The sequence below is a fragment of the Balaenoptera physalus genome (genome assembly GCF_965194825.1).
Source record: "Balaenoptera physalus genome assembly, chromosome: 17".
Taxonomy (NCBI): Eukaryota; Metazoa; Chordata; class Mammalia; order Artiodactyla; family Balaenopteridae; genus Balaenoptera; species Balaenoptera physalus.
In genome coordinates, this window is record NC_138895.1 from 15,192,321 (window position 1) to 15,215,032 (window position 22,712).

General features: G+C 41.6%; 1 protein-coding gene across 7 annotated transcripts in view; it reads left to right on the forward strand.

The window, feature by feature from the left end:
* SULF1 (sulfatase 1) overlaps positions 1-22,712 on the forward strand; it is a 161,645-nt gene that overhangs the window by 78,286 nt on the left and 60,647 nt on the right. For 5 of the 7 annotated variants that reach the window (XM_082433478.1, XM_082433480.1, XM_082433479.1 and 2 more), the window contains 3 exons: positions 7,021-7,093; positions 7,401-7,630; positions 21,562-21,801. In XM_082433478.1, the coding sequence (XP_082289604.1) occupies positions 7,459-7,630; positions 21,562-21,801 (412 nt within the window). In that variant the 5' untranslated portion in view covers positions 7,021-7,093; positions 7,401-7,458. Of the gene's footprint in view, positions 1-7,020; positions 7,094-7,400; positions 7,631-21,561; positions 21,802-22,712 lie in introns of those variants that run through there. The other 2 variants (XM_082433481.1, XM_082433483.1) reach the window with 1 other exon arrangement.

Below are 22,712 nucleotides of genomic sequence, written 5' to 3' on the forward strand. Positions count from 1 at the left end.
CTCGCATAGATGTTATCTACAAGAAAATATTTTGAGAAGTGCTTTTGAAATCTAAATGTAGCACCTACCTGTATTTTTAAAAATATTTTCTTCAACTTAAATGTATCACAAGAACTGTAGAACTTTATAATAAATTCATATTGTGCCAGATTATGTACATCAGGGAAACAAACTAAAATGAAACATGTCCCCCAAATTCCCAAAGCTGTTAAAAGGTGCATTTTTTGTACCTAGGAATGGTAGAACTTTAAGCTACGAAGATTATGTTTCTTCATTACTTAAACATGTATCGGCATGTATGAATATGTTTGTACATGTACCTTAAGTATGTGCATGTGCGTGCATGCACGTGTGCGTGTGCAGGCATCTAGTGAGAAAAAAAAGATAAATACATAGGGTACTGATGAAACTTGATGCTTGTGGTAAACAGTAGTGTTCAGCACACTTCAGCTGTGCCATCAGTTTCCAGCCCTCTTGCAGTTGGATGTGGCCATGTGACTAGTTACAGCCAATGAAATATTAGAAGTGATCTGAGTCACTTCCAGGTTGAAGCCATGAAAAGCTCTCCTGCAAGATTCTCCAGTTTTTTTCTTCCTCTGCTTCTTGGTCCAGCTATTGCAGCAACACAACAACTGTGCCCCCATCAGCCCGCATCCATGCATGACCGGGCAGAGCAAAGATCCCGTCACTGTGTGTGTGACTTGCAGTGTGTGTTAAGTCATTGATATTTGGGGTTTTTTTCTTGTTGTTATTGCAACAAACTATTTCTGCTGACTTATGCAATACCTCCAGATACTTCAATACAGATAAGCTATAAATATATGAAACCAAAGGCAAATTTAATGTAATAAGTCATATACCGTAAGGAGTAGCTAAGATGCCTAAGACCACATTTGTGGTTCTTTTAATCAATATGCTATTCTTGCACTAGACCCAAACTGAAGTTTCCAATGCCCCACTTTTTAAAGTTCAACAATCTTTTTATTCTCATTATCTTGGAGCTCATTGCCACCATCAAAACTTGTGACCATTATCAGATCCTTTGGACACACTGTAGCATCTGCTTCAGGAATATCAGATCCTTCTGGGGTTTTTTTTCATAATTTTTAGGTCACTTTGGTTTTCTTTGTTTTGCTAAGTTTGATTTGAAAGAAGCTGGACAAATCTCAGTCTTGGACCCTTTGCATTCTCCAAAATGTTCTTGGTGAGCTTGTTGTTATGTGGTTTTAGTTCCTACCTTTGTGGGGTAACTCTCAAAAGTACATTTCTTGCTGTAACCTCTCACTTCATTCTTATCACTGCTTACCTCTTTCTGTCTATTCTGTTCCTCCACGAGAAGACAGAGGGAAAGCCTAGGAAATTTACTTATTTCTATTCTTATCATGCAACAGATCATGGGAAAAAAATCCAACTTAAACATAAATAAAATAAAAAATAAAATCTGTCCCTCTCCCTCACCGTACCCCAGGGATAACCAACGCTAACAATTTTGTGAATAGATGACTTTTCAAGGTTCCTTCCAATGTCAGGATTTACAGTGTTGGGGGGAGAAAACAGAAAGGGAAAAAAAGGGAAGAAAAGCAAACATTGTTCAAGGAGGATCTCATCACTTAGCTAAGGATTTCCCCAAAGGTGCTCCAGGTCAGAGACGCACACTTTTCAGCTGTCGTTGGTGACTGCAAGAGATTTATTATTCGAGGGGTATAAAAATGTTATCGCACCAGAAGGAGACTGTTGTCTCTCTTCTTTGCTTGGAGTTGTAATAAATTAGGTTGGGAAACAGGCTTTCTTGGGATTAACAGTAGATGAACTTTGCCAGCTATGGGGTTTTTAAAAGAAGAAATTAGCTCCTTCATGGTTTCACATATATCATAAAGAAGCTAGCACATCCTGAAGGCTTCCTCTAAAGAAAAAAAGTGATATATGGGAAACTTGAAAGTCAAAATTAAAGGAAAAGGGCCATGTAAACTGACCCTAGGAAATGTGAGAACTATGTCGATTGGCATTGGGGGGTGGGATGGGGGAGGGTAGATACCGCCTTCTTGCTGGTATAATCCTATTTTGCTTTACTCTAACGATAAACTAAGTGTGCTCTGGCTAAATTCAGCTTTGAATAATTGCATGCTGCTGGCCTAATCTCCCCACTGCTGTGGTTGGTTATGGTGTCCTTTTTTTTTCTCTCTGGAGTGGCATTGCTTTGTACTAGAAACAATTCCATTGCCCCACCCCTGAGAGGTTGATTTCTGGGCTGAGTGGGTTGTTCTGAGCCTGTCTCTCACATACTTTAGATTTGTGGGCGTTCACTTATAAAGTTCTGTGTTATCCTCAGATTAAAACACACACACACACACAGAATGTCATCACAGAATGTCATCACTCATTAGATTTGCAGGCATTTAGAACTTAGGACAGTTTCAAGGCTTTAAGGGGAAAAAAAAGGAATTAAGTTTGTGACTAGGGCCGAATCTGTAGCCTTAGAGGTGAAAGGCCAGGCTTAACTATGGAACCAAATATACTCTAGGCCAGTAATTCTCAAATTCTTTGGGCTTGGAATCCCTTTATATTATTGAAATTGTGTTTTTATCATTTTATATTAGTAAGCTTGTGTTTATGGGGATTTTAGCTATTGATACTTAGAAATTCAAACTGAGAATTTTTAAAAGTATTAATTAAAAAACAATCTATATGTTAAATGATATATAATATTTTATGAAAAATAACTATATTTTCCCAACCAAAAAAATATTGGTGACTAAAATTGGCATGTTTTACATTTTTGCAAATCTAATATTTATCTGAATAAAAGAGAACTGGATTCTTATATCTGCTTCTGCATTCAATCTGTTGAAATATATTGTTTTGGTTGAGGTATAGGAATAAAGTTCAGCCTCACATGGATAAATAGTTGGAAAAGAAGTATTTCAAGAGCTTTTTTCAGATACTTGTAGATCTTCTTTGATACTATACCAAAACTTGCCAAGTGGTGATTCCTAAGGTTAGTTGTAGTAAGAAATCTGAAACCATATCAATGAGCTTTTTCTACTCTGTTACATTAAAATCCAATGGTCATCTTGCACTTTGAATGAATTTCTTTTACCCATGTATGATTTTGTAACATTGTGTTTGGTCATTTGGGAAACATTGGTTCATTGAATTATGCAAATAGTCTAAGTGTTGACACATTTCATTTTACAATACCATGAAATAACATTCGTTAATATCAACATCAGTGTCATCAGAAAGGTTTTACATATTGGAAAGCTGCCAAGCTCACAGTAGCAGATACAAGTTTTCCAAAATTCTGCTTTTGACTTGAAAGCTAGATTTCTGTCATTGGCAACAAACACGACAAATACCGTCAGTTGCTTTCCTTGAAATGACAGTCTTATTTCATTTACAACTTGAGAAAATGTGTGCCAAAAATCCAAGTCCAAGTAATTCTTTCAACTAAAAATAGCGTTTGAGCAAAAACAGAGAAAAAAGATGTGTCTAGTTCACCTGGCAACTCAGTCCCACGAGTGCTTTCCCTCAACAAGCATCACACATCCATAGGCTGCAAAGGGTTTTATGTGTCCCTCCTCTCTCAAAACAGAAAACTTAAAAGAAAAGATGTGCCTTCAAGGGTCAAGGTTTAATCAAATTAATCATGTTACTGCTTCATCTTGAGTGAAACTGTTTTTTTTTTTTTAACCGTATGTGGTGCTCCCTTCACTCATACAAAAGCAGCTTTGCCCACCATTGCCCTTAGATCATCAGTGCAAATGTCAGCGAAGTGAAAAAGGGAAATAAAGTGTCAGTATTCTTCAAAATAGTTCTGGTCTTGTGGATTCCACCACAAGGATCTCAGGGTCCCCCCCAAAGTCCCAGATTACACCTTGACAACCACAGTGGTGGACAAGCATATGGCCACCGTCCCCTGTACCTCGGCACCAGCTGCCCAGACAAAGGGAGGCTTATTGAAGACAGAGACCCCCTTAAACCTACTGGGGCAACGAGGGCTTTGATTTAGTGTGGGGTTTTGCTAGACAAGCATATGTGAACTAGACTTTCTGTCCAGTTGGCTTGAAGGCTTCCCAGTCTTTTCTTTCTTTTATATGTGACTTGAAACTTTTAATGTCACATTTATAGTTGGCTTGACTGCCCCAAACAAAGTGTTGTAAACTTTCCCCACCAATTGGCCATAGCTACAATTGGTGTTTTCACTTTAGAGCTTGAAGAATAGGCATCTTGTGTTCCGGTCCTGATTCGTGAATACAGCAACCGTTCCTCAAGCTCACTTTCCATGTGTGAGAAAAACCTCTTTTGACATTTCTCCCATTTTCGACTATTTCTCAAGACAAGCTGTTAGTCTCTAAGGACACTTGTCGTCTGCCACAAAGTATCCAATTCAGACATTGCATCCTTGTCTCCTTTGTTGAGGTCTGCATTTTGTCTGTCAGGTTTTTTTCCTTCTTTTCCTTCTGGAGCTGGAAACCAGGCAGTGAGAGGATGACAGGTTCTAAAAGGTCATTTTTGAATAAAGAATTGTCTGTGTGCACTTTTCTTCAGAGTTCTGTGTTTTGTGTGTTTTAGTAAAGGGAGCGCTCCTGCTGGCCAGACCTGTCTGAAAGTTCCATTTTCTTTACCACTCAATTTCTCGGCTTTTACATATGTATCCCCTGAATCGATAATAAATTGTGGCAGAAAAAATAAACGTAGGTCTCTTCTGCACCTTTGACTGTCCAGAAAGGAAAGCTACTTTATAGGTAAAGCGTGCATCTTCTCTGCTGTCCCTTTTCTTTATTAGGAAATGATTTTCAATGTAGTTTATACAAGGTACCATTAAGGCTAATTTTCTTTTTCCTAAAGGAAGAAGTAAAGTAAATACAATAAAGAAAAGAATAACCCAGAACACTGATTGGGTTCCAGGGAATGTTATCAGCATCTTAATAGTCAAGAATTTTCAGTTGCATGTGTGGCTGATTATTTAAACCAAGCGCTGCTGTTCCCTCCATACTGTGAGTCTGACTGTATTTTCTGGGTCACCATTGTCAGCAGAGGTTAGTTTAAACCATAGCGGATGCAAGAAACCCCGCTGACTCTCTCTTCACACAACGTTGCCGGCTTTGAGAGGTGGGCAAAGTTTTGCTACTTCAAGGACCAACCCCCTAAGAAACTTCTGTATTTAACTCTTAGACTAATGCACGCTCTGTGGGAGAAAGCCATTGTTTCACTCATTTCTTTTGCTTTCCCATCCTTTCATGCTTGTATCAGTTTTCTCATGATTTAAAACAAATGCCCAGAAACCCAACAGTCAGGGCAGAACAATTGCGGGCTTTCAGTGTTCAGCAGGCACCGCAATCACTGAAATAACCCCGAGTTATTACCAAACAAAAAACAAAACCGCACGCCAAACCGTACGTATTGACTTTCTCAAGCCACAGGATCAATCGGAGGTGGCTTGCTTTTTTGCTCTGCAGATCATGTGGTCAGGACTGCCTTGCTGCAGACACTGGATTTTTGTTTTAAAACCTAGTTCTTACTGAGTCTTTCTCTCTCTCTCTCCCTCCCTTCTTCCCTCCCAAAGAATAATTACAGGCTGCAAAGTAAAAAGCATTAGAACTGTTTACAAAACAGCTCATAAAGTTTAAAATAATAGGGGCGTGTGTGTTTGTGTAAAACACAATAATGTGTATGGCAGGGGGAAGCGGTACACCGTCTTTCTTTATTCTTCTTTCGCTGCCCCATGTCACCCTCCAGAGTTGAAGGCGCGGAAGGGAGCGATGGAGTCCCTTTCCTCCTGCTTTGCATTCCTCACACTTCATTCGTGATGCTTACTTATCTGACCCCCATTTATTGTTGAGCATCAAAATACAGACCCTCAGGTGTGTGGGGACAGAGTGACTGCTGGAGCGGGCTGCTATCTGATTAATTTTAGGGCAGTCGAAATTCCCATACAGATGCTCCCTCGTGACAGTCAAGAGAAAGATGGTGTTTTTTTGTTTTTTTGTTTTTTTTAATGAGCCCTTTGCTATCTTTCAGAAGTCCAAGAGAACAGCTTTCAGCAGGTTAGCGTTCTAAAGTGAAAGGGGCATTTTTCCAACCCTTTCCAAAGTCTCCTCCTGTGCAGATTCGCAAAGACTTCCACAGTGCTCCCCTCCAGATTTGATTTGATTTGATTTTTTTAAGGTGGAAGGGTCGCCTCTAACCTCCAGCCTCAGAGCCCATCAGTCATGTTGCTTTGCAGGTTGAGATCTGCTGCGGCAAAGCCAAACCTCGGTGCTAGCGGCGCTGCACCGGCTCTGGACAGTAGTGAAGCTGGTGCTGACAGTCGGAGGAGGGCTCTGTCCCCTTAGGCGCCGATGCGCTGGGGACGAGGGCTGGGCCGAGGGACCAGCCCAGCCGGGAGGAAGCATCCCTTCCCCCGGTGATTGATGGAGGACAGTTAGCTTTTCGGAGACTGGGAAAGGTTGCTCTCCCAGCCACTTACTATGAAGTCTTTGTCAGCAAAAAGAACTCTCCTGGGCAGTGAGTGACATCATGCAGATGACAAATGACAGCTTTGCGTTTCATTCTGCTTGATAAGTACTCAATATCGTCCGCAGGTGAGTTAACGCTCCCCAGATGCAAACACTCCAGTGCCCTGTGGTTTCACAGGCACTGCTGGCTCTTCCTTATCAGTCATTTGTTTTCTTGGGGATGTTTAAAGTACTATTAAAGTGTGAGCAGGGATGATACCCAGATCACTGTATTTATGATTATGAAATGAAGGTGTTATTCATGTCATTTGTTAGCAGTTCTGAATGTTGTTTCCTTCTGTTTCTCCCTTTTGGAGTACAGATTTTAAAAATTATATCAATATATATGTATAGATATGATTTCTATATTACATTTATATTTATTATACTTATATATAAATATAATATATAAATCATATCTATACATATATATTTATGCTGTTCCAAGAGACTATTTCAGACCAAAAATCTGTGTCAAAATCCTTGACTGACGTTTCCTTTGTATTTTTTCTCCCCCTTCCAGGACCCCATCTGCAGATGTCCTGAATACCTCTGAGTATAGCAATTGATTATTCAACCAGGATACCTAATTGAAGGTATTAGCTCTTGTCAGAAAGCTTTTACATCTGAGCTCTGTGTTGGAAATTCTATTTTGGCAATGAATTTTGAAATCGGAAAAGTTGGAATGAGAATAAAGGACAAAAGTGAATTTGCAAAATAATCAAGCGCTTAAAAAAACGACCTGACGCCTGGGAGGGTTTGCCGCTTCTGACTCATGGGCAGCCCTTTCTCTGCCGGTTTATGTGCCAGTTCTCACTGAGTTGTAGTGCTTTTTCTACAACTGTGTTTGGGGCTTGGATTTCATTTTCGTCTCTCCCTCTCCCTTTCTCTCTGACTGCCCAGAGCTGCAGGAACCAGGAGACAGACATTTTGTCAGTTTTGCGACATTGGACCAAGCACAATGAAGTATTCTTGCTGTGCTCTGGTTTTGGCTGTGCTGGGCACACAGCTGCTGGGGAGCCTCGGTTCAACCATCAGATCCCCGAGGTTCAGAGGCCGGATACAGCAGGAACGAAAAAACATCCGACCCAACATCATTCTTGTGCTCACCGATGATCAGGACGTGGAGCTGGGTGAGACACTGGGTTTTTCACTTTTGGTCTCTTTTGCTCAAATGATTTGCTGGCTTTGCATTATCAGTAACAGTCAGTTAACTTTTGGGGGTTTGGCACATCATGGTAGTATCTGAACCAACAACCTAGGTTATAAAATGTACTCGTATTAATGATACAGCATTTGGTTTGTGTTTCAACTTGACTCTTCTGATCTTAAGTTTTTGAAGCTGGGAGTGGGGTGGGAGGATGGGAGGATGGCAGGCAAGAGGAAGCACGAAACTGTAGAAGTCAAGGGTTGGATCGTGCGCCTTGGAAAACTCTTGGTCCAGAACTTTTCAAAATATTTGGGCAAATTTGTTTCAAAGAGTATGAGATTATGACTGTAATTCTCTGCAATGCAGATGAACATAGACGGATACAAAAAGAACTTGTCGATTGTCATTATTATTAAGGTGATTCCTTTATTCACAGCTTGTGATTGTTAGGGAATTGAAAGTTACAGTATCCTGCACATCCTTCCGGTAGTAATTCACTGCTACCACCTTAGACAGGATGCTTTTCTGAAGAATTCACTCACCTGGGTTAATTCTAGAGCCCTTAGAAAGCCTGCCAACATCTGGTGTTTCAGCTCAGCTTCTGTATCACCTGATTTAGTTTCTCACCTTCTCACTTTCTTTAATGGCCCAGCCCTATGGTCTTGCCCATAAGCTTAGGGTCAAGTTCTTCTAGGGTACCTAGGACAAATGAAAAGCTTGCCCTTACAAGTTGTCACCACCACTCATTTCCATTCCTGGACGCAATTCCTTGCTCTCAGGAATCGCTCAGCTAGGCTTATCCATCACGCTGAACTTGACCGTTGCTTGTAGCTTTTAGACTTCCTGCTAGCAGAGCACCCTGGGCTTCTTTCCAGAGCTCCTCTGGCTAGGGTCTTTGAGGATAAACCCCTCCAGGCTGGAATTTGATCCACAGGGATAGGGACTTTGATTTCCAATTGGAAACCAAACCCTGGAATCCCAAAAAGTTAACTTTTTGGGTTCAGCTGGAAACAAAGGCACTAAAAGCCAGCAGAGGTAATGATTGTTGGAGGTGACTTGCAGCGTCTGTTGTCTCTCACTTAATTGCTTTTTTTTTTTTAATAAATTTATTTATTTATTTATTTATTTATTTTTGGCTGCATTGGGTCTTAGTTTCTGTGCGAGGGCTTTCTCTAGTTGTGGCAAGCGGGGGCCACTCTTCATCGCGGTGCGCAGGCCCCTCACTATCGTGGCCTCTCTTGTTGCGGAGCACAAGCTCCAGACGCGCAGGCTCAGTAGCTGTGGCTCACGGGCCCAGCTGCTCCGCGGCATGTGGGATCCTCCCAGACCAGAGCTCGAACCCGTGTCCCCTGCATTGGCAGGCGGATTCTCAACCACTGCACCACCAGAGAAGCCCAATTGCTTATTTTTTAATTTTTATTTACTTATTTGGTTGCGCCAGGTCTTAGTTGAGGCCGGCGGGCTCCTTAGTTGTGGTACGTGAACTCTTAGTTGCAGCATGCAGGTGGGATCTAGTTCCCTGAGCAGGGATTGAACCCGGGGCCCCTGCATTGGGAGCGTAGAGTCTCAACCACTGTGCCACCAGGGAAGTCCCTCTCACTTAATTGCTTAAGCAAGACCATGGATTTTCAGGCATCATGCCAAAATGAAAAGTCTTGCAGGTATGACTTTAGTATGTATGTGGCTGGTGGTTTAAGTTTTCATTCGCCTACAGGGCAAGTAAAGTGAAGACCTTTGACTTCACCTCCCTTAACATCTCTCGTATCCATCCTTTTCAATGAAGCCATTCTCTTCTCTCCCAGTTTTTCCCTAACTGGTTGGTCACGTGACCCACCTGTGCCCTCTAGTCTTGGCCCCTCCTACCTATTCTTCATTTCCTGCAAGTATCTGATCAGGTCTCTGCTGCTTAAAACCCTCCACCGGGTTCCTTTACCAAGAGGATTAAGCCCCTCCCCTCTGCAGGCTGATGAGCGCTGGGCATCTGTCCCTACCTATTTCTGTAAGGCTATTTCCCTTTCCCCCACTTTTGCTCTGTGCTTCATGGAAACAACTTACACTTCCCTGAAGGTGTCTGGTGGTTTCATCTCCCTCACCTATATTTCATGCCTTTGTACATCTCATCCCCTCTGCCCTTTCCCCATTTTTCCACCTGGCGAACCCCTACCTATTCTTCGTGACCCAGTCCAGATGCCTTCCCCTCGGGGGTCTTCCTTTACCAAAACAATCCTGCTGTCCAGCAGGGTGGAGGGAACTTTCCTTTGCACCACCTTGGACCTGCCTCCAGCAAATGACCCTTAATCCACCATGTGCTTCCATACCTGTCTCTTCCACTCAACTGAGAGCAGCTAGAGGGCAGGGTAGTGTTGCAGTCCTGATGCTGGGACTGTGCTGGGAATCTAGTAGGTGCTGAGTAAACTGGAAGTGGACCCACAGGGGCCTGAAAAGGCTAACAGAATTCCCAGAAATGAATGCAAGTATCCGTCATGATCTACCTCTTCAATATACAATCCTTGTCTTTAAAATAAATTAAGGAATTGTTTGATCAGTGTATTTTTAAGAGTTCAAAATTTCATCCTTATCCTATAGTTAATTAATTCATTCAGTAAATATTTATTAAGCAGTTATTAAACACTGGCTTCTAGTGGAAACACATGGATATAATGGTGAAGAGTCGTAGGCCAGGTTCAGTCAACCCAGCTGTTTCCTACATGTTTGCCTTGCCTTTACTTCCTTCCTTGATTTCCTACCCAGATACCAGGCTAAGCATTCACTCATTTAATCATCACAATCGCTCTATGAAGTGGTTACTATTACTCTCTTCAGTTTATACTTAAGATAAATGAGGCTTAGAGAAGTCGCATAGGCTGTGATGAGCTAGGAAATGGTAAACTCAGGATCTGTATTAGGGCTGGGTCTCCACAGCTACACATTTAACCATGATTCCTTCCCTCAATCCGTCCTTCAACAAATATTTATTGAGCCCTTCCTAAAACAACCTGTAAATATATGGTCACGCCCTAGGTTCCAAGATAACAGCTAAGATGGGTCTTGTTATCCCACTGGCAGAACAAGTTGATGATGAACCACTGTGAACCATGGGTAAAAATTTAGAGAAGACTTCTTTTCTCAGCAGAAAAATTATGCTCTTGGTAGTGAGGACAGTTTGATGGAGACTTTTGCCTGGCCGATTGTAACGCTCTCGTGATCTTTCTTGACACTTAACTGCTCTAGACTTTAGTTGGCTTTTGTGTTTTTTTTTAATCATCTTAACCAATTTTTTTTTTTTTTTTTTTTGGCTGCGTTCTTTCTTCGTTGCTGCGCATGGGCTTTCTGTAGTTGCGGCAAACGGGGGCTACTCTTCGTTACGGTGCGCGGGCTTCTCACTGCAGTGGCTCCTCTTGTTGCGGAGCACGGGCTCTAGGCAAGCGGGCTTCGGTAGTTGCAGCATGCAGGCTCAGTAGTTGTGGCGCACGGGCTTAGTTGCTCCGCGGCATGTGGGGTCTTCCTGGACCAGGGATCGAACTCGTTTCCTCTGCATTGGCAGGCAGATTCTTAACCACTGCACCACCAGGGAAGTCCTCATCTTAACCATTTTTAAGTGTACAATTCAATAGTGTTAAGTACATTCACATTGTTGTGCAACCAATCTCCAAAACTCTTTTCATTCTATAAAATTAAAACTCTATACCTATTAAACAGTAACTCCCTAAACCCCTAGCCCTTGGCAACCACCATTCTACTTTCTGTCTCTATGAATTTGACTGCTCTGGGTACTTCATATAAGTGGAATCATACAGTATTTATCTTTTTGCGAGTGGCTTATTTCACTTAGCATAATGTCCTTCCTCACTGTTCATCTGTGTTGTAGCATGTCTCAGAATTTCCTTCCTTTTGAAGGTTAAATAATATTCCATTATATGTATATCCACCCTATGTTTATCCATTGATCTCCTGTTAGACATTAGTGTTGCTTCTGCTTTTTGATTATTGTGAATAATGCTACTATGAACATAGGTGTATAAATGTCTCTTTGAGACGCTGCTTTCAATTCTTTGGGGGTATATACCCAGAAATGGGGTTGCTAGATCATTAGATAATCCTGTTTTTAATTTCTTGAGGAACTGCAATACTGTTTTCATAGCGACTGCACCATTGTCCATTCCCACCAACAGTACATAAGGGTTCCAGTTTCTCCACATTCTTGACAACATTTGCTGTTTGCTGGTTTTTTGATAATAGCCATCCTAATGGGTGTGAGATGTTCTCTAATTGTGGTTTTGACATGGTTTGTTTTGGTTTGATTTTTTACTTACATGTGATTATGTTTGCCAAATATTGAATAAATCTTCACCTAAGCAAAACTTTTGCACCTGTAACACTACAGGCATTTTTGGCTTCTGTGCCTCCAGAAGGATATAACAGACTTAGAAAAGGCTTAGGAAAACAACTACAAAAATTGTAATAGAATACTTTTCCTTTTGGGAAAGAATAAAACAATTGTATCTCTTTGTCTGGAAAGACAAAGGCTAAGAAGGATTGTAATCCAGGTTTATGAAACAAGCTGGGAAGGAAGGCTCTTGTTAAGTAGGACTGGGGCCCCTCCCTCAACTTTGAGGACAAATAAAGTAAACTAGTACTTTGTGAAAGGAGTGAAACACATGAGGAATTTACTAATAAAAGTGCTAGAACCTTATATGTGGATAGCACTTTATCTTTTTCCAAAGAACACTTATTCTCATTATTGCATTTTATTGTCATCCCACCCAAGTTGGGTGGGTAGGACAAAGATCATCATCCCAGGAGAACACTTGATCCATGGAAAGATTAAGTAATTTAACCAACGGTCCCCGTACTTCTGGATTTGCTTTTTCCACAACTTGAGAAGTGGTTCAGGTTATGCCTCTACCTGTAAATAGTTCAGGTTTTTAGGCAAAGTTAATGGGTGGAGATTTACACCTTTTTTAAAAAAATTGAAGTATAGTTAATTTACAATATTCTGTTAGTTTCAGCTGTGCAGCAAAGTGATTCAGTTATACATACATATATATCTATTTTTTTCAGATTCTTTTCCCTTATAGGTTATTACAAAATATTGAGTATAGTTCCCTGTGCTATACAGTAGGTCCTTGTTAGTTATCTATTTTATATATATTAGTGTGTATATGTTAATCCCAAACTCCTAATTTATCCCTCCCCCTCCTTTCCTCTTTGGTAACCATGTTTGTTTTCTATGTCTGTGAGTCCATTTCTGTTTTGTAAATAAGATCATTTGTATCATATTTGAGATTACACGTATAAGTGATATGATATTTGTCTTTCTCTGTCTGATTTACTTCACTTAGTATGATAATCTCTAGGTCCATCCATGTTGCTGTAAATGGCATTATTTCATTCTTTTTTATGACTGAGTATATTCCATTGTATATATACGTACCACATCTTCTTTTTTAAAAATAATGTATGATTGATTTTATTTTATTTACTTTTTATTTTTTGTTTTTGGCCACACCACATGGCTCGTGGGATCTTAGTTCCCCAGCCAGGGACTGAACCTGCGCCCTTGGCAGTGAAAGCATGGAATCCTAGCCACTGGACTGCCAGGGAATTCCCAGTACCACATCTTCTTAATTCAGTTGTCTGTTGATGGGCACTTAGGTTGCTTCCATGTCTTGGCTATTGTAAATAATGCTGCTATGAACATTGGGGTGCATGTATATTTTTGAATTATGGGTTTTTTTTAAGCTAGGAAAACACAAACGGACATGATTAACATGAAGTTTGGGATGATGGTTACCATCTGGGGAAGGAGTGGTAACCAAGAACATCAGCAGTATCCATATTTCATTTTAAAATTTAAAATATTTATCTGAAGCGACTGTGATCAAATGTTAAGCTTTGACAAAGCTAGGAGACATGTTATTTATTCTATTTTTCCCTGCACTTGAAATATTTTACAAATCAAAACGAAGAAAATCAGAAAATCAGCTTGTGGGACTCCCCTAACTTTCTGAGACTAGAGTCAAAGAGATTAGGCTCTAAATCTTTCCCAAATGGTCCCTGGGTGCCACTCTGAGAAACAGAATAATGAGCTGATTAGACCATTGATCTGGCTCAATGTGGCATTTCTTAAATTCTTAGGAAATTGGAGTGGTGCTAACATCTCAGTAACGCTGACCCAATGCTTCTCTTAGATCATAAGGAGAATTAAGAAATCTTAAATACATGGAAACACTTTGTCTAAAGCAGAGGTCACAAATGGGATCTACAGTCCAGAGCTAGCCCACAGATGTGTTTTGCTTGACCAGCACACTTTTTAAAATCAAGGCAACATTTTAAAAGATCAGGTGATTTTACATAAAAAGAAAAAAAAATCCAGATTCCGACTCTTCTTGAAAGTTCAGAAGAATGAGGGCTTACATTCCCATGAGGCAGCCATCAGTTAAATGCTTGAAGGGGAGTCAAAGCTGCCCCCATTAGGTGGGGCGTGTCCTCCCGAGACCCTCACGGTCCCCACCACTCTCCACTGCTCCCCAACACTTAGGCCAAGGAGCACTTGCTATTTGCCATCATGCCCATCCTGCTGATTTTCGTATAGCCAGGGGAAAGTTCTGTATACCCACATCTCTATCAAACATAGAAAACTGGAAACATGAAAGCTCTGTGATTTTTCTTGTACCTGCCTACCTTCTCTGTCTAGCCTGTAGGCATTTTTACTTCCATTTCCCTAAAAAACTAGTCCCCACTTTTAATGGCCTTTAGCTCTTTAGGGGAAAAAAAATAATGAGTCCTAGTGACCTGGAAACATGCCAGACAGATTTATTATCTGCTTCTTGGTCCCTTCTTCCCCCAACTTGTTTTCCCTCCTCTGGTTTTAGCTGAAACATCTGTTTTTTTCTTTCCTACCAATTTCATAGTTTTGGTAGAAGACGGTATACTGTGTGATCATGTTATCTTTTTAATGCTTTCAGAATTAAAATTTTCAATAGACCAATAAAGCCGTTTTTAATATGGGAAATATCACTGTTTAAGGTTCCATACTTAACTGTTGGCATAGGAAAATAGCAGGGATGTGCTTTAGCACAGGCCATTTATATATTTAAATCATTAACCTTACCCCATCATAAAACAATGGCGTCTAGAAACAACCCTGCACATTTAATGAGTTGTGTTTGCTTGTCATTATCACTCATCAAACCATGAATTGTTGCAATTCACACAGAGGTGTGTCGCTCTATGAAGCCAGATGTGTATGAATGCCACATATCTGGGACTTCCTTAAAGGATGATGATGACAAAATTTATTATTGAATTTCTGGTTCTGTGAGTTTTTCTGGACATGATGAACAGCCTCGATGAAAATGTTCATGTTTGATAGTATGAAATATTGAACAATCAAATGCTAAGATATTTGAATCAGGAAAGGCAAAGCTTTGTTGTAAAGTTTAACATGTACGTGAAGTAACAAGCTCTCTGTGTGATTTTGGTAAAGTCATTCCGATTAGTGGGGCATTTTCTCCCTCCTGACCTTTTTTCACACATGTGGTTTGGGAATAAATGAGTTGAAGCCTGTAGAATGATTTAAATTCCTGGCTATGACATCCCCACCCCTGCAAGAGCGAATGGCAGATGTCTCCAGTCCCAACCTGGAACTCTGGCACTGGGACAGCTTTTCTTGGCAGCCCCAAGATTCAGCTGTGGCCTGGACCTTCCCTGTCCTCAAGCCAGCCCAGTCAGCAGTGCCCCCATGCCAGCTACTGGACTTAATTACGGTCACTTCAGAACATCCCTGTCAGGCTTCCACCTCACAGGACAATTTTAAATGATAATGAAGTCAGGCTTCTGGCTTAAGAGGGGCGTGGGGAACAGTGTATGATGGGTGGAGGGGAGCTGATATCTCTCAGCCAGCATTAACGTTTTATGTCTTGAAGCACAGACAAAGCAGTTGACCTCTGTCTTAGTCCGTGAGGACTGCTCTAACCAAATATCATAGACTGGGTGGCTTAGTGACTTATAAACAGCAGATATTTATAATTATTATAATATTTATAATTATAATATTTATAATATTATAATTATATTATAATTTTATTATAATTATAATATTTATAATATTATAATTATTATTATAATAATTATAATATAATTATATATAATATATAATTATATATAATAATAATATATTTATATATAATAATTATAATACATATAAATATATAATAAATATAATTATAATATAATTATATATAATAATATATGATATATAATATAATTATTATAATAATTATAAATATAATTATTATATTTATAATTATCAGGTAATTATTTCTCACAGTTCTGGAGGCTGAAAAGTCCAAGATCAAGGCTCCAGCAGATTCGGTGGGGGGTGAGGACCCACTTCCTGGTTCATAAGTGGCTGTCTTGTCACCATGTCCTCACATGGAGAAAGGGGCAAGGGAACCCTCTGTGGCCCCTTTTATGAGGGGCTGATCCCATTCATGAGGGCTCCACCCTCATGACCTGATCACCTCCCAAAGCCCCACCTCCTAATACCATCACCTTGGGTGTTAGGTTTCAACCTATACATTTTGGAAGGACACGAGAAAGTTCAGTCTGTCGCAACCTCTGTATTCTTACCTTAGCTTTGGAATGCAGATGTGATTACAGATAGGGAGATGGAAAAGGCAAGAGTAAAGGAAACACGTTGGGGCTGAGGTGATCACAAAGTAAAACCGCAGCTCATGTCGTTTGCTCAACAGCCCTGCTAACTAGTCCGGGGAGCTATTATTAGCTCCATTTTACAGCTGAGAAACACAAACCAAAAGAGGGTAAATGGCTTGTTCAAGTTCATCTGTGACAAACGCCCAGATGTTTCCCCCCAAGTCCAAACCCAGGGCTCTTTCTCTTCTCGTGCTCACGCTCCTAAGCCCTGCTTTGGGAATCTCGTTATGATTCTTTAACCTTAAGCTTCATGTCATTCCTATGAAATAATTGTTCTGATAACGAAGAATCAACACGATTTGCATTTTAGGCACCAAAGGCCTGAAACCCAGAAGAAGTGAGGAGCTTCAGCTTAAAACAAAACTGAGTCCTTCCAGCTATAGGACAAGACATGGTCCCATCCACCGCTCTCAAGCTGGAAATGCATAATTATGAGTTGTTTTATGCAGAATAGTGTTTGGTAGTTTCCCAATGAAAAATCAATGGTGCGATCATAGTGGCTGTAGAAGCAGGACGAGGCAGTGTTGTTGGCTGACATATAAAATCATTGCACAGCCATAAAAGAGAAGAAGGAGCTTTTTGCTTACCTTGTTGGAGTGCAGTGACTCAGCAGAGGGAAGAGGTGTGATTCCTGTGCTCCATCATCTGTGTCTACGCAGGGGATCCGAGATCAGAGGCAGCAGTTAACACCAGTGTGACTGTCGGCTTCTGAAGACAGACACGCCTGCAGCCCACTCACCCCGACCTGGGCCCGAGCTACTTTAATCACTTCAGCCCCTAAGAGGGCAGGAGACAGGCTTTAGTGTCTGTTAGTATCTCCCCTAAGAGGCCGGATGAAGCAAGATATGAGATTACAGAAAATGAGACATATCCTGACTCCGAGCAGACATCGTTTCTGTGTCTCAGTCTTGAGAACGTCAGTGTCACAGCCAGGACCCAGCCTACTTGGAGCTTAAGAGCGTGGTCTCTGAGCAGACTGCCTGCCTTTGCATCTGGGTTCTGTTGCTTAGGGTCTGTGTGGCCCTAGGCACATTGTTTAACCCTTTTGCTCCTCAGCTTTATCATCCTTGGTATGAGAATAATAAATAATAGCACCCGCTATGGAAGGCTATTGTCAGGGTTAAATGAGTTGCTACACGGGAAGCACTTAGAAGTGGGAGTAAAGTAGAAAATCCATGAGAGTAAAATAAAAGTATGAAATCAGTGCTTCCTCTTCCTCTCTGCCCACCTTACAGGCTTGGAAGCGGTCTAAGCCACTTAGATCACTTAAAATGAGGCACCCACGAAAGTCTCTTCCAGCTCGAGGCTTCCCTGGCTCTGTGTCAGGCATCAAAGAGTTCTGCAAGAGTGGGGAGGGGCCGCGCCAGCATCCTCAGGGAGCTTGTTAGAAATGCAAATTCTCTGGTCCTTCCCGGGTCTTACTAAATCAGCATCTCAGGGTGGACCCAGAAGTCTAGGATTTAACATGTGCTCCAGGTGATTTTTAACGTTGGAGAAGCATTGTCTCAGAATCTTCTCCTTACTGAGAAACGTGAAGCCACATTCAGGAACCTCACATTCGGGAACCCCGCCCGTGGTTCTACCGTGGTCACAGTACCTGCAGGGACCAAATGTCTTCATTGTTCCCTTAGACGTGTGGGCTGGTTGGAAGCAGAGCATTTGGAGGGATTTTTTAGTTCCTCAGTACAACCATCTCAGTCAATTAAGAAAAGAGAGATACTTAGAATGAGAGGAGAGTCCTGGCTGGGGCAATTATGATGCAAGGGGCTAAGTTTTAGTCCCCAGTTTGTAGATTATTTGACCTTAGATCAGATTTTCACCTCCCATCCTGTGCTGCGGTCCAAATAAGTCTGTAAACTGGAGGTTGCAGCTTTGTGATTCGGGACCTTGGAGGATGGCCTCCAGCTGCATTTTTTTTTTTTTTTAATTTGAGTCCAGCTAGGCTCATAAGGAAACTCTGAGAAGTCATTCTTTGACATGAAACGACTGTTAGGCAATAAAAATTGGTCAACAGTGTTTGCTGAGTTTTCCCAAAATTCAAGCTATTACCATAAGTAATCACTGCAGTTTTCTAAAGAGGAAGGAGTAATAAGGGAATGGACTTTGGCATCAACCTCGAACTCTCTCCCCACTCCTGCGTCTCATTTCATGTATTTTCTCCAGGCTCTTTCCCCCTGTGTGATCAACCAACACAAATATAAAACACAACATTTCTAAAATGCACTTCTTTGATCTTCTATAGGACATATTTCTTGTTAGTTACTTCTTGAGTAACAGTGAAACCATTACTTTTCCAGTTTTCTTCCCAGGCTGAAAACTGTGAGTCAACTCACAGCCTTCTGAATGCATTACAACGTCTCTTGGGTCCGCTGCTTAAGAGTCCTTCTATTTTAAAGGCACAATCCACTTCAAGTTCTTATCAGCCCATGGCCGGGTGGGTTCAGCAACCTTTTGGCCGTACCCTTGATGGACCAGCCTATTCCCCACTCCACCCCGCAATGCACATACTTCCATTGCCATGGCAACACCTCTCTTTGCCTTTGACAAAGAACTTGCTCTGCCGTCATTTTGTTGATTCTGTCAAATCCAAATATCTCTGCCCAGCCTCCAAGCTATTGGCTAAATCTGCCGCCCATTTCATCAAGAGAAGTCTTCATATTCGTTTTCATTGCAGAAAATCCACGTGCCATTTTCATCACTCCACTTACTTCTTCCCACCTCCAGTGCACCGTGCATACCACCTTCCCCGTGCTACCCACAGTACACTTCACCCATCCCATGTTTTTCTTCCTCCTTTCCTTCCATTTGTCCTCATCTCCTGTGGCAGAGCTCTTATTAAACATTGCCTCCGGTCCCCGCTGTCTTTATACGTCCTGCTACTGCTATATCCACGCTCACGTCTACCTTGCTTTGCAGATACCCCTAAGCAATTTTCATATGTAAATTCTCATCTGGATGGTTTACTGCTGAAGATGAGAGGCAGCAGAGAATTTTCCATTTCTTTTGTTAGTGCTGCACTCTGGGGGATCCGTCCAGAGGGTTGAGGTCAATAGAATGAATGCTTAGCATGAAGTAGGTGCTCACTACATGTTATCCGCTGATGGCAAAAATGTTGCTTGATCCCCTGAATACAACCAGGGGAGAGAGAGCAGTTAGGAATCCTCCTAACTGAAGCATATTTTAGGGAGCTCTAAGGAGGCCCAATTAGAAACCATCTTTTCTGTTTTCATGTGAATGGTAAGAGCTCGTATGTGAAAAAAAATCAGGCTAACTGTGGTTTTTGGATGGCTGCACGCTTCTCTTCTGCTCTGAATGCTTGCCTGGTTTGCATTACGATTTCCTTCCTTCTTGGAAAGCTACATAGACTTTCTCCCTTTCTTTGGAAGAAGTAGGACCTGTTGGAAATGTGAGGCTCCAGGATTGAAATGCAATGGCCTTGGCTGTAGTGCTCTGTAGTGCATTTCTTGACAGGTCCTGAAAAGACTATTGAATTCTGGCCTGAGCTTTTTTTTTTTTCCTGCAGTATTTGGATGGGTTTCAGCTTCCATGTTTGGCTGGATAATCGAAATAGGTTTTTTTTTCCTTCCTCAGAAATCGTATGTACAATTTCATCCTTTACAGTTCAAATGGCATACTTTACTACTATGCAGATACTTTTGAATGCGATAGAATCATAGCTCTTTCACAAACAAACAACCCATCTTTTAAAATGACGTGGAAACAGGTGAAAATATAAACTGGTCGTACTATCCTGGTAGAAAAACTGGCAGGTATGTGGTGAGTTTGCTAGAGAATACCAACTTACATTGAAGATCTTTTTTTAATTAAACACAGGCATTTTGCAAACCAAAACTACAATGAGATATCACCTCACACTGGTCAGAATGGTCGTCATCAAAAAATCTACAAAAAATAAATGCTGGAGAAAGTGTGGAGAAAAGGGAAACCTCTTGCACTCTTGGTGGGAGTGTAAAGAGTATGGAGGTTCCTTAAAAAACTAAACATAGAACTACCATATGACCCAGCAATCCCACTACTGGGCATATACCCTGAGAAAACCATAATTCAAAAAGACACATGCAAAAAAAAAAAAAAGACACATGCACCCCAATGTTCATTGCAGCACTATTTCCAATGGCCAGGACATGGAAGCAACCTAAATGCCCACTGACAGACGAATGGATAAAGAAGATATGGTACATATATACAATGGAATATTACTCAGCCATAAAAAGGAACGAAACTGGGTCATTTGTAGAGACGTGGAAGGACCTAGAGTCTGTCATACAGAGTGAAGTTAGCCAGAAAGAGAAAAACAAATATCGTATATTAACGCATATATGTGGAATCTAGAAAAATGGTACAGATGAACCAATTTGTAGCACAGGAACAGAGACACAGGCATAGAAAACAGACGTGTGGACACAGGGGAGGAAGGGGGGTGGGATGAACTGGGAGATTCGGATCCACATATATACACTACCATGTGTAAAATAGATAGCTAGTGGGAACCTGCTGTACAGCACAGGGAACTCTACTCAATGATCCGTGGTGACCAAAATGGGTGGGATGGGGGGGTGGGAGGGAGGTCAAGAGGGAGGGGATACGTGTATACATATAGTTGATTCACTTCGTTGTACAGCAGAAACTGACACAGCATTGTAAAGCAACTATACCCCAGTAAAAAAAAAAAAAAACACAGGCATTTTGGAAGGACTTTTACTTAATTGGAAAATTTCTCCCCTCTTTTATTTCATACGATGAAAACATTCTATCTCGTCATCTCTACAGTGTCTGAGGCATGGTGCGAGTGTGGTGGGCTAGGAGTTTTGATGCTCTGTTTTGATGCTCTCTGATCATCTTCAAAGGGCTGCTGGCCTTGGAATCTGCTCCGTCTCTAAAATTCTAGCTTTAGTGATCAGATAAACCTGCTTTTCTTTTTTTTTTTTTTTTTTTCTTTGTGATTAAGGAGGGGAGAAGCTGAAATGTGTTTTTTATTCTGCAAAATACTTGAGATGGCAGAATCCCAAATGTTGCATTTTGTTCTAGAAATGAGAGCTCGTCAAATGATAGACTCCTTCGAGCTAAGGAAGAGAAATGAACAAGTCAGGGGGAGCAGAGTCCCTGAGTGACGTGACGTCGGCGGGTGATCGTGCGGTGCTGTCTGCTAACAGTGCTGGCCATTGTGCCTTCCAGGGTCCCTGCAGGTCATGAACAAAACCAGAAGGATTATGGAACGTGAGGGGGCCACCTTCACCAACGCCTTCGTGACGACGCCCATGTGCTGCCCCTCCCGGTCCTCCATGCTCACGGGCAAGTACGTGCACAACCACAACGTCTACACCAACAACGAGAACTGCTCTTCCCCCTCCTGGCAGGCAGTGCACGAGCCGCGGACTTTTGCCGTCTATCTGAACAGCACCGGCTACAGAACAGGTAAAGGGGGAGCTTTCCAGCCCGTGAAGCTCTGGTAGCGCACCTCTGGGGGATGCACTGCATGGTGAAATATATGAAGTTCCAATCAGTCCCTTAAGTGCAAGGAGCCGGGGCTTGTCTCTCTCAGCATCCTCCCCGTCCCTTACTTTCCCCTCTGATGGACGTCCCAGAGAGAGGTCCCTTAGAGAATAGTCAGTGATTCTCAGCAGACACGTTAAGAAAGTGTTGTCCCCGTCAGAGCAACCGGCAATTGGAACTTTCCAGGGGAACCTGCAACAGAAGAGTTTTCATCCCATGAACGTGCTTACCTCAACCTTCCACATGTCCAGGCATCCCGGCGCAGCTTGAGGCTTGTCTCAATTGTTGGCAAATTCTTGCCGATTGGGTGAGAAATCATCAAGCGCTTTGAAATTGCTTAGCACCTACCCCAGGATCTGGGGCACAATAGATTATCAAAATTATTTACTGAATTCGTACGTAACTGAAAGAAATAATCCAATGAGGTGTACCTTATTAATTCATCTATTTATTTACTCATAATTAATAGGATTGGGAGTTTCTTTAGCTTAGTTGTGGTGACTTTTAGATCTCAAGTGTTCGCCCCCATCTCCCAGGAAAGGAGGGCATCCCAATTGCTACATCTTCTATCACTGTTTAACCTACATAGGTGAGTGGTTTGGTGAGTTGGTCTTTTGCAAACTGGGGACCTCCTTCCAGAGAGGTCATGAACATCATACCAGTCTAAGAAAGAAGCAAGGCTCCTTCCTGTGAGGTTGCCCCCAAAGCCTTTATTCTCCTAGCATTTATATGCTCTCCTTGGGTTTTCTGAGCATTTCTTTATGAAAAAGAAACAAAGATATTGATTGAGGGGCTGTAATGAAAAATAATTTTTTCAGAACCAACTAGACGTA